General features: G+C 42.3%; 1 protein-coding gene across 3 annotated transcripts in view; it reads left to right on the top strand.

Moving 5' to 3' along the window:
• Positions 1 to 1,161: 1,161 nt before the first annotated feature.
• PCCA (propionyl-CoA carboxylase subunit alpha) overlaps positions 1,162 to 14,806 on the top strand; it is a 301,407-nt gene continuing 287,762 nt past the window's right edge. For 2 of the 3 annotated variants that reach the window (XM_052785694.1, XM_052785696.1), the window contains exons 1-4: positions 1,162 to 1,281; positions 9,159 to 9,236; positions 12,438 to 12,485; positions 12,568 to 12,636. In XM_052785694.1, the coding sequence (XP_052641654.1) occupies positions 1,216 to 1,281; positions 9,159 to 9,236; positions 12,438 to 12,485; positions 12,568 to 12,636 (261 nt within the window). In that variant the 5' untranslated portion in view covers positions 1,162 to 1,215. The remainder of the gene's footprint in view (positions 1,282 to 9,158; positions 9,237 to 12,437; positions 12,486 to 12,567; positions 12,637 to 14,806) is intronic. The other variant, XM_052785695.1, reaches the window with a different exon arrangement.

Below are 14,806 nucleotides of genomic sequence, written 5' to 3'. Positions count from 1 at the left end.
CATGTCACCATTGTTTTAATAACGCTATTTAAAGAAGGAACTGTTGTTCCTTTGCCTTGTGAACTCTGATTTGAATGCCTCGGGTCACATCTTTTCTACACTTTGGTGTTGTAGGCAGCTTTATACCTCTGCTGTATTTCAACAAAAGTCCAAGATGGGAACAGCGATGCTTCTTAGGCACTTTCCTCGTGGTAAAACTCTCACAGCGTTTCCAGGGATGGGTGACGATTTACTCGGCACCACTCTGTCACTTCCATCAGCTGAGATCCAGGATACCTGCAGCAGCGCACCCGAGCCCAGCTGCGCGCGTCGTTTCGGAAGAGGCCGACTTGGGGCGCCGTGTGCCAGCGAGCCGAGCGGTAAGTAGCTCCTGCAGATGAAAGACATGGAGGTGCTGGAGCGTGTCCAGAGAAGGGCAACCAAGCTGGTGAGGGGCCTGGAGCACAAGTCTTATGAGAGGCGGCTGAGGGAGCTGGGGTTGTTCAGTCTGGAGAAGAGGAGGCTGAGGGGAGACCTTATCGCTCTCTACAACTGCCTGAAGGGGGGTTGTGGTGAGGTGGGTGCTGGTCTCTTCTGTCAGGTGTCTGGAGACAGGACAAGAGGAAATGGCCTCAAGTTGAGGCAAGGGAGATTTAGGTTAGATATTAGGAAAAATTTTTGTACTGAGAGGGTTGTCAAACATTGGAATGGGCTGCCCAGGGAAGTGGTTGAGTCACCATCCCTGGAGGTATTCAAAAAGCGAGTGGACAGGGTACTCCAGGGCATGGTTTAGGGGGCATGGTTAATGGTTGGACTCGATGATCTTGAAGGTCTTTTCCAACCGAAATGATTCTATGACTGGAAAACAGAGGATCAGCGGCATCCCTCCTCCTGCCAGCCTCGCCTGCGTTTCGTAGCGCCGGGGCTTGGACCGGGCTCTGCTGACAGGGTTAACGCTCTTCCCCTTCACCGGGGCGACCCAGGGCCTGACCGAATCGCCTCACGCCCGCTCCCGCCTCGCCGCACGCGGCCGGCAGGCAGGCAGGCAGGCAGGCACGCGCAGCCGCAGGCAGCTGCCGGGACCCTCGCGCCCCTCCCCGCGGCGGGCGGGCGGCCCTCCCGCGCTTGCTCCCTCGCGCCCGCGGCGGCTGCTCGGATTGGCTGCGGGCGGCCCGGCCCTCCGCCGCCGCCGCGGGTGAAAGGGCGGCCGGGCAGCGGCGGCCGCGGCGTTAAGACATGGCGGCGTTGGCGTTACGCTGTGGGGCCGCGGGCGGCCGTCGGGGGCTCCGGGCGCTGCTGAGGGTGAGAGCCGCGTTGGGGGCGGACCGACCGACCGGCCGGGGGGCTGGGAGCGCGGTTTCCTCCCTCGTCGCTGTTCCCCCGGGCGGTGCTCGGCGCTGAGCTGTGGGGCCGCTCTGCGGGGCGGTTGAGGCGGGTCCTGTGTAGAGGGCCGGGGCGGGTCTCCCTCCCCTGTGAGGGGCTGCGGATGGGGCCGCCGGGCGGGTGCTGTCCCCACACGCGTGGGGACGGGTGGGTGGGTGGGCGGTGGTCTGCGGGTGCTGGCTGGAAAGGGGGTGGTTGTCGTGACACCGTAAAAGAAACCCAGTCTGGGTCCTGGGTTCGGCTGCTGCGGGCTGGCAGCATCCGAGAGCCTGTTCCTCAGTGTATCCCACCCGTGGGGTGCTAGGAGTGGTTTGTTTGGTTTGGTTTTTTTTTTTTTCCGTCTTTTTAACTGAATTTTCTGCTGCCGGAGAGGGTTATGGGCTACTTCTTGTTTATTCCTGCCCTCTCCCTCTGTTAAACAGGAGCTTATCAAAACTTGGGGGTAGAGTGTAGTTTTATACTATTTTTAGTAGTAAAATCTTAGCTCATAGAAAAAGGCTACGGCTTTGTGAAACTGTCGTCTCTTTCCTCCCTCCCTCTTTACCCCAGATACTTATGGGTCTTTCAGCTGTCACTTTAAAGCTTTACTGTGGTTTTTCATTCTTCTTACTTTTAATGAAAATACAATAAACTCATTGCAGAACTATACTAATGGTTTTGGTGAAGACTTTAAATTTCTAGAAAGCCTTATTCCTTAGACTATGGAGGAGCTTCACTGAGGCGGTTGCTATGTTTTCTTCTCTATTACTTCTACAGATTGTGTTAAAAGAAAGAGGAGATTAGGATAAGAACAAGCAGCTTTAGCGCATGGTGTTGTATAACAGTTGAATGACACTACAACTAGTTTGTGTATGGGAAAAGTGGTGCAAAATACCTGTAATTGCATACAGTGGGAAGAATATATCATTTTTTGTTTCCCGAAAAGGAAAATGACTGTGGAGGTCTGCAAGTTCCAGTGGAGAAGAGAGGAGTGACTTGCAGAAAATGTTTGCTCTGTGTACTCCTGAGTGTGTGGATAGGTTCCTCCCTAGAAATGTAACCCCATAACAGTACTGTAAAGAACTCCTCCCATGTCTCTAGGGATCATGTAAAAGAGGTGGTTTATGTGGGCAGGGCATTTTGAGAAGAGATTAAAGAGGAAGAAAGGATGTGCTCTACCCAAGTATTTTTCCTTAGGAAATATGCATAGCAAACCTGTTTTGCCATTAAGGTGTACATGAGAGAAGCTTCTTGAAAAGGAAAGAAAAAGAAGTTTGACTGGAGACAATGATTTGCAATTAGCAGAGGGCTCGTGCTGTTTGAAGACTTTATTTTTGGTAGCCATACACACGTGTATGTGTATATAGATGTGGAAGACTTCTGCTCTTCCCACTAAAGTCCAAAGACTTTAATGTCAGTCAGTCCTTTGGAGCCTCCCTGTGAAAGGCCTACTTTGTCTCCTTCCTTCTAACACCTCAAGGGTGTGGTCCGACTGCCTCAGTGTAAACAGTATAGAAAAGTTACATTAGTGACACCTTTGCAAAACAAAATATTTTTATAGCTACCTAATAGCACTCGTGACTTATGTAACTGAAGTGGTTTCTAGCCCTTAATATCTGTGTATGAAAGTCACCTTCAGGACATCAGTATATTGGAAAGCATTTAATAAGACAAATTTGCATGGGAATCACTTGCATAGATTCTTTTATGTTTTGCTAACATAGGCGAATAATATAATTGATGTCTTCAAACTTTAATGTGCTTGGAGCGCTTACATCTTTTGCAAGGGCTAGTAGCTATTGAGTTGTCCTTAACTTCTTTTGCCCCTCTCGTGTGGGAATAAATAAAGGACCTGAGAGACAGTACAAAAACACTGAGCTGGGGATTCAACTAATTGCCGTGTTTCTAATCTAATGCTTAGCACTCCTGTTTAGCTTTTATGCAGAACTGGTGCTGTTTAGAATATAACCAAAATTTCTTTTTGAGTGCTTTCCACTTCTGGAGCTGGGAGAAAATCTGATGTTGAAAGAAGGCTGTAGTTACAGAATGAGGATGAGAGTTGGCTTGTGATCTTTCAGTCTTGAAACTCTTTGGAGAGAGCTGTCAGATAGTTTAAAATAATGTAGAAGAAAGTGATAAATACTATACATCATGAAATCGAGAATGAAGTGGTGATATGGATTTTATCAGGGTAGATCAGTTTTCTAACCATTGAACTAAATGTACGGAAAATTTCTCTGCCATCTGTGCCCTCATAAGTTGTTATCTATGCAGCCACCATTTTTAAGTCATGGAAGTTATCTCTACAGCAGGAGCTCCTTGCTCTCTTCTGTGACATTATTTTTAGCATGCGGTTATTCCAGGGAAACATTTTTCCCCTTGTTTATGAGCACAGAAGCATTAGCCTGATGGGATAGCAAGATTGGTATCATCTGTCATTAGGGAAGGGAGTTAAAATGGTCACCAATCTAGGGAGATGAATGTAGCCCTAAACTTTTGGAGTTCAGTGATTGTTTCTAGTATGTAAATTACAGATTTTAGTACAAACAAGCACTCTTGAAGCATACCACAGGTAGAGATTTCTGATTTTCTCCTTGCTCCCAGGAGCAGCTGTTTGGATTCTGCAGGCAAAGCATGCTGTGCCATCTGCTGTGGGCAAATCTTAGTTCTGGAAGAAAAAGTTAAGAGTTCATTAAAGTTTAGATTGAGTAAAAAAATCTCAGTCTTGTTCTGAAACGCTCTCTGTGTGTTTTAATTTTCTTGTTATTTTGTCTGTCCCAAACTTTCATTGGTGGTTCCTGCACGATTGTTACAGTGCTGGGATCTATTTCACAGGCGCTAGCCTTGCTGGAGCTGTTTAAGCTGCTGCCGTGAGAAACTGTTCCAGCTTTCTGGAGCTGCTAGGTCTTCATCATAGGCTGTTCCTTGTGAGCTCCTGTCTCCCTCCAACTTGTGCTGGCACTGCTGCTTGAATATCTAAGTGGATACGCTGGACTGAAATCTGGCTGAGAACACATTTTTCCCAGTCCTTGTGAGTATCTTCTCAGCTGGATGTATTCCCTAGTCTGGTTCACTATGTGACTATACAAACTTTTGGGATTGGTACAAAGGAGAAGGTACTTGGGAGTAGGAATGATTTAGTTTTAAAAAAACAGCCTTAGGTGGAAGAGTGTTTCCTTGCTTGTAGTTTGTGTGCTGTGTTGGCAAATATGAAAAACGGGTTTTCTCTTCTTCCTTGTAGAATTACCAGTGGTTCTTAAACCTGGTAAGAGTGAAAGAACTGTTACGTATAGCACAGTGTACCTTACAAAACCTTGTACTACATCTTGTTTACAGTTGGCTTCAGGAGGATCTGCTTACAGTTACAAGTGCTTGGCTGTTCAGCACTCTCAGAGAGGGAGTAAAGAGGAAGGGCAAGGGCTTCATTAGACAAAAAAAATACAGAAGCGTTACGTTTGCTTTCATGTTTAAAAGATTTGTACAATCTTGTATTAATAAACTACATTTTCAGCCTTGTAGATTAAGTCTTGCAGACACCTGAAGGTTTCCTGTATGCTTTATACATACTCTATCAGTAGAGGCCCATAAACAGGGGATTAACATGTCAAGTGAGTTGAAATAAGAAAAGATTTCGAAACAGTTGCTGTGTAATCAAAATGTGGAAAAAATTATGTTTTCTTTGTGTTTATAAGCACTCAGGAATACTTATGGCTAATGGGAAATACATTGCAAATATAAAGGGGCTATTCTCGTGGTGTCTTAAACTTGAATCCCTGAAAGTGTAGGGGCAAAAATCTTAGTAAGATTGCTAGCGGAAGACAGAAGGAAGAGGTAGAATTTATGACTAATGAAAATAAGTATGCTACTCTAGCTGTTACTATTGGGCACTGCTTACTGTATTTTCTAGTAATGCTAAAATATACATTCCTTCCCATATTAGACTTCTTAAAGCAAATGTTGGTATATGATGCTTTTCCTGCCTGGAATCTGGAACTCTGCATCTCCATTGCAACATTGAGACCTTTTTCTGCCTGTAAAGCTCAGTATCAATGAGTAGTTTACAAGATGACCAGTATGGTAGGGAAATCTATTTTCTCAATGAGGGACATATAAACCTTTACAAACACACATGTAAGCCATCTATAAATAACAAGTTAATTTTCTGTTTTGCTGTTGTGTGCTGTGTCCTTAAACCACCTGAAGAGGTTTCCCAGGGCTGCATTGGGTCCCTGGGAGGCAGGCTCTCAGCTAGACCTCAAAGCATCAGTGTTATGATGAGCATACGGTTCTACAAATTACTGGGTAGGGTGATGTATATGAAATTATTTTATAACTGTTACAGCTATTCAGGTTTGAGCTCAGCTTGGCTATTGTGCAATTAATAGATAAAGCAGGGTGCTTTTCCAAAATGTGGTTCTAACACTATCTGTTTTTTGAGGATTCAGTAGAGGTGGGAAACTCCAAGCCAAACTCAGAAGTCCAGAGTTGAGCTCTCATAAATGAATAGTCTGCGTTCTTGGGCTTTCAAGAGTCAAAAGCTTTATCAAATTGAAGTAACAAGTCATGACAAAAATAGGTTATACTTGATGACTCTGCTGCCCTCTCCTAGTTTTGCAAGATACAAAAAAGTCACTAGGTCAAGCTGAGCTCTCTGGGCTCTGTTCTGAGGAAATTTTTATGTGAGGTATAATACCTGGAGCATCTGTGGTTTTGGGGGGGCAGCCAATTAAGCATGTACCTTGAGAGTTAGATTGGCTTGGCTTGGTTGGTGGTTTGAGAGTTCTTTGGGGGTTTTGATGTGTCTTTTAATGAACTTACCTATAGCAGGAGCTTGGGAGCCTGGGGTAGGTGACACCTGAGTAGCTGTTGATTTGGAGATGGCAATTTAGCAGTGTTCCTTTGTGGCCCTAGCTGTGCATTATTTACAAAATGTCTTTTTATTTTTAACTACTTATTCAGTTGCTCATAGTGGCTAGGAGCAGACCTCTAAAGAGACTTTTCTTGAAGTGGATTCTAGATTAAGCAAGCTCTTAAACCTTAGTGTATATTGGTAGAGATACATACAAAACCCCACAACCCCTTCTTTCCAAAACTGTGGATTAGAGTTGGAATTTCACATCTGAGTTGAGCAATATGCTTGATTTGTTTTAGGAAATTACCCCACATGTATTCAATTCAGGGCTGAACCTGGTTCTCTAAGTGATTCTAGTGTGTGTGTGAGAGGAGGTAGTTAAGTTTTTAAACATAGATGCATGATTAGGTTAGGCTATTGCAAAATTTTTATGTGAAATCTGTCCAATTCTGTAGTGTAAAAACAGAGCTGAGTGTGGTTTAATGCTTTTTCAGTTTTTTTAATTGCTTGGTAACTTTACTCTTTCTGTATAAAAAGTTTGAACAGGGCTTTTTTTCAAGACAGCACATGGCTAAGATTCCAAGCCTTAATGCTAACTAATTTTCCCATCATAGCCTTTCCTTCCAGTCCCCATCTGTGGCATAACTTTTCTGGCTTCTCATATGTGTTCAAAACTAGCTTTGTATAAAAGGTGTTTACAAGAAAATTCAGAAGCTTTTCCTCCCTTGCCCCCTCCCCCGCTAGTTAACTGCAAGTATTTAGATTAGCCCCACTGACCCTTAACAAGCACTTTCTTCAATGAATAATATTAACTCGGTGGAGGTGTGTGGTTTGGTTTGTGGTTTTTTTTTTTTGGGGGGGGTCCTGTATGACCTTCTTCAGACTATTTGTGGTCTCACAAGCACTTCTGTCAATAGTGTTTGACAGGAGAGGAACTCAATTTGCTTAACTGTGTGTACTCTGGAGCAGGAGAGTGTACTCTGCTGCTTCTGCTATAGCTATCCTTGCTCTTCCCTCTGACAGGATCTAAATTGCAGTATAGTCACTGAAGGTGTAACAGTGCTGCCGTAAACTTGGGATAATAACCAGCTGGTAGGTATGGTTGCAGCTGGCGGAATTCTGTCCTTAACTGTATCTTCCCTCTTTAATGCCTGAAACATCTTGAAGTGTCACATTCTCAGATGAAAAATAATATACCCCTACAAAAAAAAGAAACCTCTGGTGGTTTTGATTCTAGCACATCAAATGATTTGCCTTTCAGGTTGTTATTCTGGATTTTATTTTTGGAGAGCGAAGAGAAAAAATGAAAGAAGCAAAAAACCCTACCAAACCAAAAACCAGAATGGGAGAGAACCCAGCATGTGAAACAGGGTGGAACAATTGCTTTCCACTGACTTTTTAGTTCCAGAATAATTAAGAATATCTGAATTGTTCCAGAATAATTAAGTTGATCTGGATTACCTGGGACAGTGTATGCTATGTCTGCCACTAGTGATTGGCATCCAAATCGTCTGTGAAGCTGTAGCAGCTTTCTACTCATGAAGCTTGGTCTGAGCTGACATGAGGTAGTGTGCTCTAAGGCTTCCTTTGGTTCTGTATCACAGGACTTGTGTTGAAATATATTGTTTTTCCTTTATAACATTATAATGTCAGCTGCATTACAAATGTGATGCCCTTCTCAGTCCTGGGGTGGTTTCTGCTTTCTGTGATACATGAAAAGTATCTAGATCAGGCTAGAGGGCTGCGTAGGGAGTGTTCTCATTCCAGTTACTGCCAGCCACTGGTACTTCAGAACCAATATGAGCTTACAGTAAACTTAAGATAATTGAAAAATTGGTAAAGTTTTGTGTTCACTGCTGTTGTGGAAGGGGCAGCTGAATTCTCTGGCTCGCTCTCTTCATACTCTTTATATCAACATATACCTCCTTAATTTTTGGTCTCCTTTCTAGTGTAGTGTAGTCAGTCTTCATCTTTTTTTTTTTAAGTCTTCTCACAGGAGAGCCTTTACTTTCTACTACTTAGATTTCTGCAACTTCTGAAAACGATTCTTTCAGACAGAATTGACAGGTTCTGAGTTCTGGCAGTTGCCAGTCACTGCTGTTACATGCTTCCTACTAGGCAATATTCAGTATTAGGGCTTTTTACAGTCTTTTTTATTCCAACTGGGTGAGCAGGTATAGTTCTCCCAGAGCTGTCTGTATTGATGCAACTTTGGTGTGGGGTCATTTATCTGTCTGATTATTTTTGTTTATGGTTAACTGTAGCTGCCATTATGTTGTGAATTGACTTGCTTGAGAAGTACCTGTCTGAATCTCCTCCTTAATACACCTGCAAATCTGTTGTATCATCTATCGTGTTCTCTTTGAAATAGCATGTGTATGCTGCTTTTTCCTGACATGTCATGCAAAATTGTTAAACTATAGGAGCTGTCTTTGTAGAAGTTGGTTCAGAGCAGAAGTCTCAGAGAAAAGGAGAAAAAGGCCTCTTTTCCTCAGACCACCATCAGGGGTTGTGGTAGGGAAGACTGGGAGCTGAACTAGCATCTAAAGTCTGTTCTACTTTTGCTCTCTGTACTGGCCTAGTCCGTTACCTGCCTTATTCCCAGCAGCTCCCTAGCAGCGAAGACCTCTTCCTATTCGCAGCACGCATGGATGCGTACTCTTTTGAGAACTTTGTAGGTATTTCTTGGAACAAGAAGGAAAGAAGGTGATATAGTGGCGAGCTTATTAAAAATCATTTATACCTAAGCTAATGACTTCATATCTAGAGCTTCTGAATTGTTTTTGGTTACTGTTTGTTGGGTGTGTGCTTGTGGGAGGGCAGATCTTTATAAGCTTTTGTCCAGTTGGTGAGAGAATGGAAGGATATGGAGGAGTTTCCTCAAGATGTTAGTATGTGAACTGTTTTTATCTTCCTGGAATACTGTAGCAGGAGAAAAACGTTTAACTCCCTCTTTCTTCTGTAGTGTGAAATACTGTGTTCAAGATGGTGCCTTATAACTTCACATAAACTGTATTCATCTGTGTATGATCCAAATGAAAAGGTAAGTAGTATGGTGCATGTTTTCTCTTTAACATTTTACTGTACCACTGACATTTGGCTTTTAAAGCTATCCTCTCCCCTGTGCTGCTACTAACAGTGGTAGTTCTCCTAGTATAACCCGTGTACAGTCACTAGTTTAATAGCATGTATTTCTTCCTTTTTTAAACCAAAAAGGAAGTTGCTTTTACAGTATACTTGTCAAGATTGGATGCTACTTCAAGTGCATACCTTAGAAGGTTGGATAAGTGATTGTGAGCTTGGGAAAGTTACGTACTAGCCTGAACATGTTATAATTATGAAACAAGTATTAGTATTCTGCATGGGGGAGTATAGGCCTGTTAAAACACCTGGGAGCTAGACTAACCAAAAGCTTTTCATAGAAACAAAAGCATGCAATAGTGGCAGCATGATTGTTAAATGATCTGACACAGGGGTGAGAACTTTAGAGCTTGGATAAAGGTGGGCCTTTAGGGCCTGCAGAGAATAGTAAATTCTCATCTTGGGACTTGTGCAGCCATCTCAATTTACAGTTACAAGCCAAGAAAAACTTTTCTTGTGGGAGATTGTCTTGGCATGGCCTCTGAAGTAACACACTTGGAAAAATAATGTGGCTGAAGGTACACTAGTATTGAAGGGCAAGAATGCCGACAACTCAGGACTGGTAGGCTTGCCCTTACATACCAATATAGAAGGAATTAACTAGGAGTGAAACAGTATTAGAAAATGGGGAAAACCTGTGTGGCTTAAAAAGAAGTCTTCTGAAGAAATCTGTATGCTTAAAGTCCTTGCTTAATCAAGTTTGCCTTCCTTTTCTAAAGGCATAGTTATGTTTAGACAATGTAATTGAGTATTTGGTTTCTCTTAACTAGGAGCTATGTCATTCCAACCGGTGGCTACTACAGATAGTTTAACCTCTTTTCTGCTTTTTCCATTCACTGCCCCTTCCACTGTCTTTGTAATGACAAAAGTTTCATATGAGACCTTTTGGAGCTAATTAGTGGAAATGACATAAAAAAGAAATGCTGCATGTTACTTCAAAGCAGCATGTGATTTTTTTTTAAATTTTTTTTTTTTTACATGCTGGACTTGAGACTTGCCTTTAAACAGCAGGAGCGAGAGTCCAGTCTCTTCCTGTTAGTGTCTTTATTGCAGAATTAGAAAATTAAAGTGCACGTCAAATATTCTTAACATCTTGATACTGAGAGTCTTGTCTTGCACAGTGACCATACTTGATTAATGAAACAACTCTTATATACCAAGAACTAAGTTGATGAAGTATTTGAATTATTAAACTTTTCAATGCCAAGTATTTGGGAGCTTTTTTAAATTCCCCCTCAAGTTTGTATGCCTAAAAAACTTCAAGTACCTAGAATGCTGAAATTTAGATTCAGAAACCGATTTTTGTGAGCATGTTGGAAACTTTTCAGTTTTTTCACTGGGTTTTAGACCAGGTCCCCAGCTAAAAAAAACTCTCCAAACAAATTGCTAGCTCCTGTGGTGTTCTTACAGTATTTGTACCTCTGATAATTGAGCTTGCTTAAGGATGTTTAAGATCTGTCTTTTGAGTGGGGGGTGTGCGTGCCTGTGTACGAGGCAGTGGTACACTTTCCTCAGCAGATTTGGCTGAATTTACCATATAAGCTTTCTGCAGCTCTTACGTGGAAGGTTTTATCGCTTAATTTCTGTAGATTGTTATTGTGTAGTATTTTTAAACTGGTCATGTGATGCCAGCTCAGTCCTGACTTTGAAGAAGTAAATTTGGTCAAGGGCACCTTGAGTATGTCTGTTTGGAGTAGGGGAGCAAACAATACATACCCTAGTCTGTCAATAACAGTTCCTGTTGGGGTTTTGCAGTGTTCCTTCCTCTCTTCTTACACCTGTCTTCCCCTCCCCAGATTAACTAATGACTGTGGGGATAACAGTTTTAGTGTTGCGGTGGCAATACTTCTTCTCCCCCCAGTCCATATAAAAAACAGTTGTTTGGTGTAGGGGAGGGAGAATAGCTTTCGAAAGTCTTGGGGTATACTTTGATAAACCTGATCTGGTGTGACTGCAGGCTGCCCCTGAAGGGGAGAGTCCTGCTGGTTCCCTAACCTGTTTTTTGATTTGGAGCATGGGAGGCAGAGTAGGACTGTTCGATTAGTGTGTTGAACTGATGTGTCCTGAAGCTGCATCCCTGCTAGGTCTGATGCATGGAAAGCAGTGGGAGTCAGTGTGTAAAGCAGGATTGTCCCTTTCAGTGGCAGTCTGTATTTACAACCAAGCAGGTGCAGTATCAAAGTGCACCTGCGTATTTAGTAGCAAGGCCAGTGACAGCAATAACCTTTACTCCCAGCAATGAGATTTTTATGCTGAGCAACTCTGCTCCTCCACCACTCTTTCTTAATGGGAAGTTTTTGTCTAGGGTGTAAGGCTTATTGACTTTTGACAGCTTGTTATCCCCTTCTTACAGGCATGATATTGAAGGTATACTTACAGCATCAAGTTCACTCTAGTGTGAAAGGTGACAGTGAATTTCAGGGGTGTACTAGATTTGATTTGCTATTCTGTTGCATTTTGGTTGCTACTTTGTATTGAGTGTGTAGCAGTGTTGTGATGGCAGTGAAGGATTTTGCCAGGTTCCTTGCATGAGGCTCAGCTGCAAGGAGGGGCAAGGCTGGTACAATTCCAAGGGTGCCTGTGCAGGGCAGAAGTGTTGGTCTTTTACCTTCTGTGCTCTAGTCAGGGAGGAACCTCTCCTCCTTGTGATTGGAATGTCTTTTAAAGATGTCGCAAAACAGAGGAGTCTTGTATTCCAGGTCGTCTGTGCTGGTTAGAGGCATTGACCACTGTACCTGCCAGCATGTCTCTTCCCTGGACTTGGGTGGCTCTTAGAGCTTCTGTAGAGTTCTAGTTTCTGCACAGTGTGTGGTAAGGAGAGCCAGGGAATGCTGGTGTGAATAGTCAACACCTTTTTCTTCTGAACTTTTCTGAACCTGTGCCTATGCTAGGTAGATCTAGTATAGCATGCATACTGTTTATGCTATATCATCATTGTTAAATCAGCAGAACCCTTTTAAAAGTAGGTGATCTTGGACTTACAAGCTCATGGATAAGCTAGGGTTTTAGTGGAGGTGGAGGAGAAAAGAATGCTTATTTCTGAAGGGAGAAAAACTTGTGTTTTGTTCATCTCTCAAGATTCTTATTGTTCTTTTCCCTTCAGACTTTTGAAAAACTCCTTATTGCGAACAGAGGGGAGATTGCATGCCGAGTAAGTATGTAATCTTTTAAGTTTTTTGTAGTTAAACTATTGGTATTTTAAATATTGATAATTGTCACTTCTTATATGGTAGGTCATCAAAACATGTAAGAAGATGGGGATTAAAACAGTTGCCATACACAGTGATGTTGATGCCAATGCTGTAAGTACTACTTGAATTCAAATGGTAGATGGGATTATTAGTAACTCAGCAAGACTTGCAACTGTTATGCAGGCTTGTTGATTACCATGGTGGGCATGTTGGCAATTCTGAAGTATCTTTGTATATGTCCTTTTTCTCCATGTGCTTGAAAGGGGGGAGGTGACAAGGGCGGGGAGGATTGGACAAGTATTTAGCATGTTTTTTGTGTGAAATCTTCTGTGTTTTGCACATGTAAATGTTACCTTGCTTTTTCCCTGGATTAAGCTAGGCAGTAACACCTGGTAGATACGTGCACCAAGTGTAAGAGTGGCAGAGGAACCTAAATTTTGTTTTGCTAATGTACACAAAAAAGGCAATGAAAAGTGGATCTTAGGAGATGGTATAGAACTTGGTATAAATTGTTCCTGTGTCTGGTAAATCCAAGTCATTGCTTCCCACTTCACAGAGGAATGACCTCTCCCACCAGGTGTGCTGAATGGGCCTACTGGAGCTGTTCCATTTGGTGAGGATATTGAGGTGCCTTGAATATTCAGCAGCATGGCAAGAAGGTGGTAAAATGGCTATCTAGACAAGTAAGGTACTTGTCTAACTACTTGCCCATTTTCAGGTCTTGTAGTCTTTTGTCTACTTTATTTTAGAAATATTTTAAGTGACTTGTAGCAAGAATAGGAAGGTAATTTCCTTTGTGATATAACAACAAGTGTAGTCATACTTGCATATCCTTGTTGACTAGAAAGAACATCATATTATTCCTTGCCTGCAAGAACTGGTACAGGAGAAAGGAATGGGGGTGCCTCTGTGTCCCAGGATAGTTTGTTGAAATGTGGAAGGGAGTTAAAACCCTGTGTTATGATTTAATAGAAGAGGTCCCTCAGACAAGCTATCAGGAAAAAAAATAAATCTATTTTATGCAGGACAGGACTTGTGAATATAGGTGGCAGGTTGCTCAACACTGAAAAACTGAAGCATGGTTGATGGAATTTGTGAAAGTAATTAGAACTTAGGTGTTTTCAGAGTTAAGTGAAAGGTGAGAACTGGTGGGAGTTTTGGACTTTGACAGTGCTTTTGTCTGAGTCCTTTTGTGGTTCTATTCCTACATGACCGGCTCAGTTCATATAAATAGGCTGTAGGTAGAGCAAGGGACTGAAACTGGATTTTCTGAGACAGGACAAATGCCCTACTGCTTGACTTCTTTGCCAAGTACTCTTCATTCACCTCAGAAAGAATTATAGTTGGTCTGGATTTTAACTGGTAACCATAACTGGGAGACTATAGTAGCTTGTGGGTGCTCAATGGACTGTGAAATGAATTCTTAATGGATAGGTGTCAGACTTCATGATAAATCCTAATTCGTTTGGAAACCAAAGGTTAAGTGGGTATGAATACAAACTACTCTGTGTGATCTATAATCCCTCCAGTAAAACTGAAGCATGCTGATGGGTACTTGTATTCCATCTTATGTATATGGTATCTGCTGTTAGGATAAATGGATTCGCTGTTTAGCAGCATTGCATAGTCTTGTTCACTGGAGTGAATTCATTCTGAAAATAGGTTAAAAAAAAGAAAACGTTTTCTTTCACTAGTCTGCAACAGACTTGAGAAAATGAATTGGTCTTCTCGCCAGTGTCTCTGGATGGCTTTGGTTATTGTGTGGGCTCTGCTATGAGCTGGAGACTATGAAAAAATCTGATAGTAGTAAGTTAAAACCAAGATTGAAGAACATAATGAGGGAATAAGAATGACAGGAAAAAGTACAACTCATGACCTTAGGGAAGGGAGTACAAATAGTGCATTACAAAGAAGAAATTGAAAATATGTCTATTCTGCTTCAGTCTGCAGTGCTGTCTTAGCTTTAAAATATGAATAGGGTCTTTAATTTGTAACAGTTCATAAGAGAAAGGAAATACAAGCTGGTATCTCAGAAATGCACTAATGTAACAGTTCATAAAGATAACATTAGGTGTGCTGAATGAGATGCCGACAGTTTGAGTTCATGGACTAGAGAGAAAGCTCTAACAAATGCTGTAAGGGTGAAATAGTGTCTGCTTAGCTCCTTGGATCCTTGCTTAAAGACCAGTCAAACCTATCTGTACAAGGTTAAGCATTAGCTGTGTGCACTGAAGAAGCTCCAAGTATTTGAAGGAAAATGAAAGGCTATTTGAAACACTGT

Source organism: Harpia harpyja, chromosome 4 (genome assembly GCF_026419915.1).
Source record: "Harpia harpyja isolate bHarHar1 chromosome 4, bHarHar1 primary haplotype, whole genome shotgun sequence".
Classification (NCBI taxonomy): domain Eukaryota; kingdom Metazoa; phylum Chordata; class Aves; order Accipitriformes; family Accipitridae; genus Harpia; species Harpia harpyja.
Note: the sequence above shows the minus strand (reverse complement) of the source record. Positions and strands in the feature narration are given on the sequence as shown.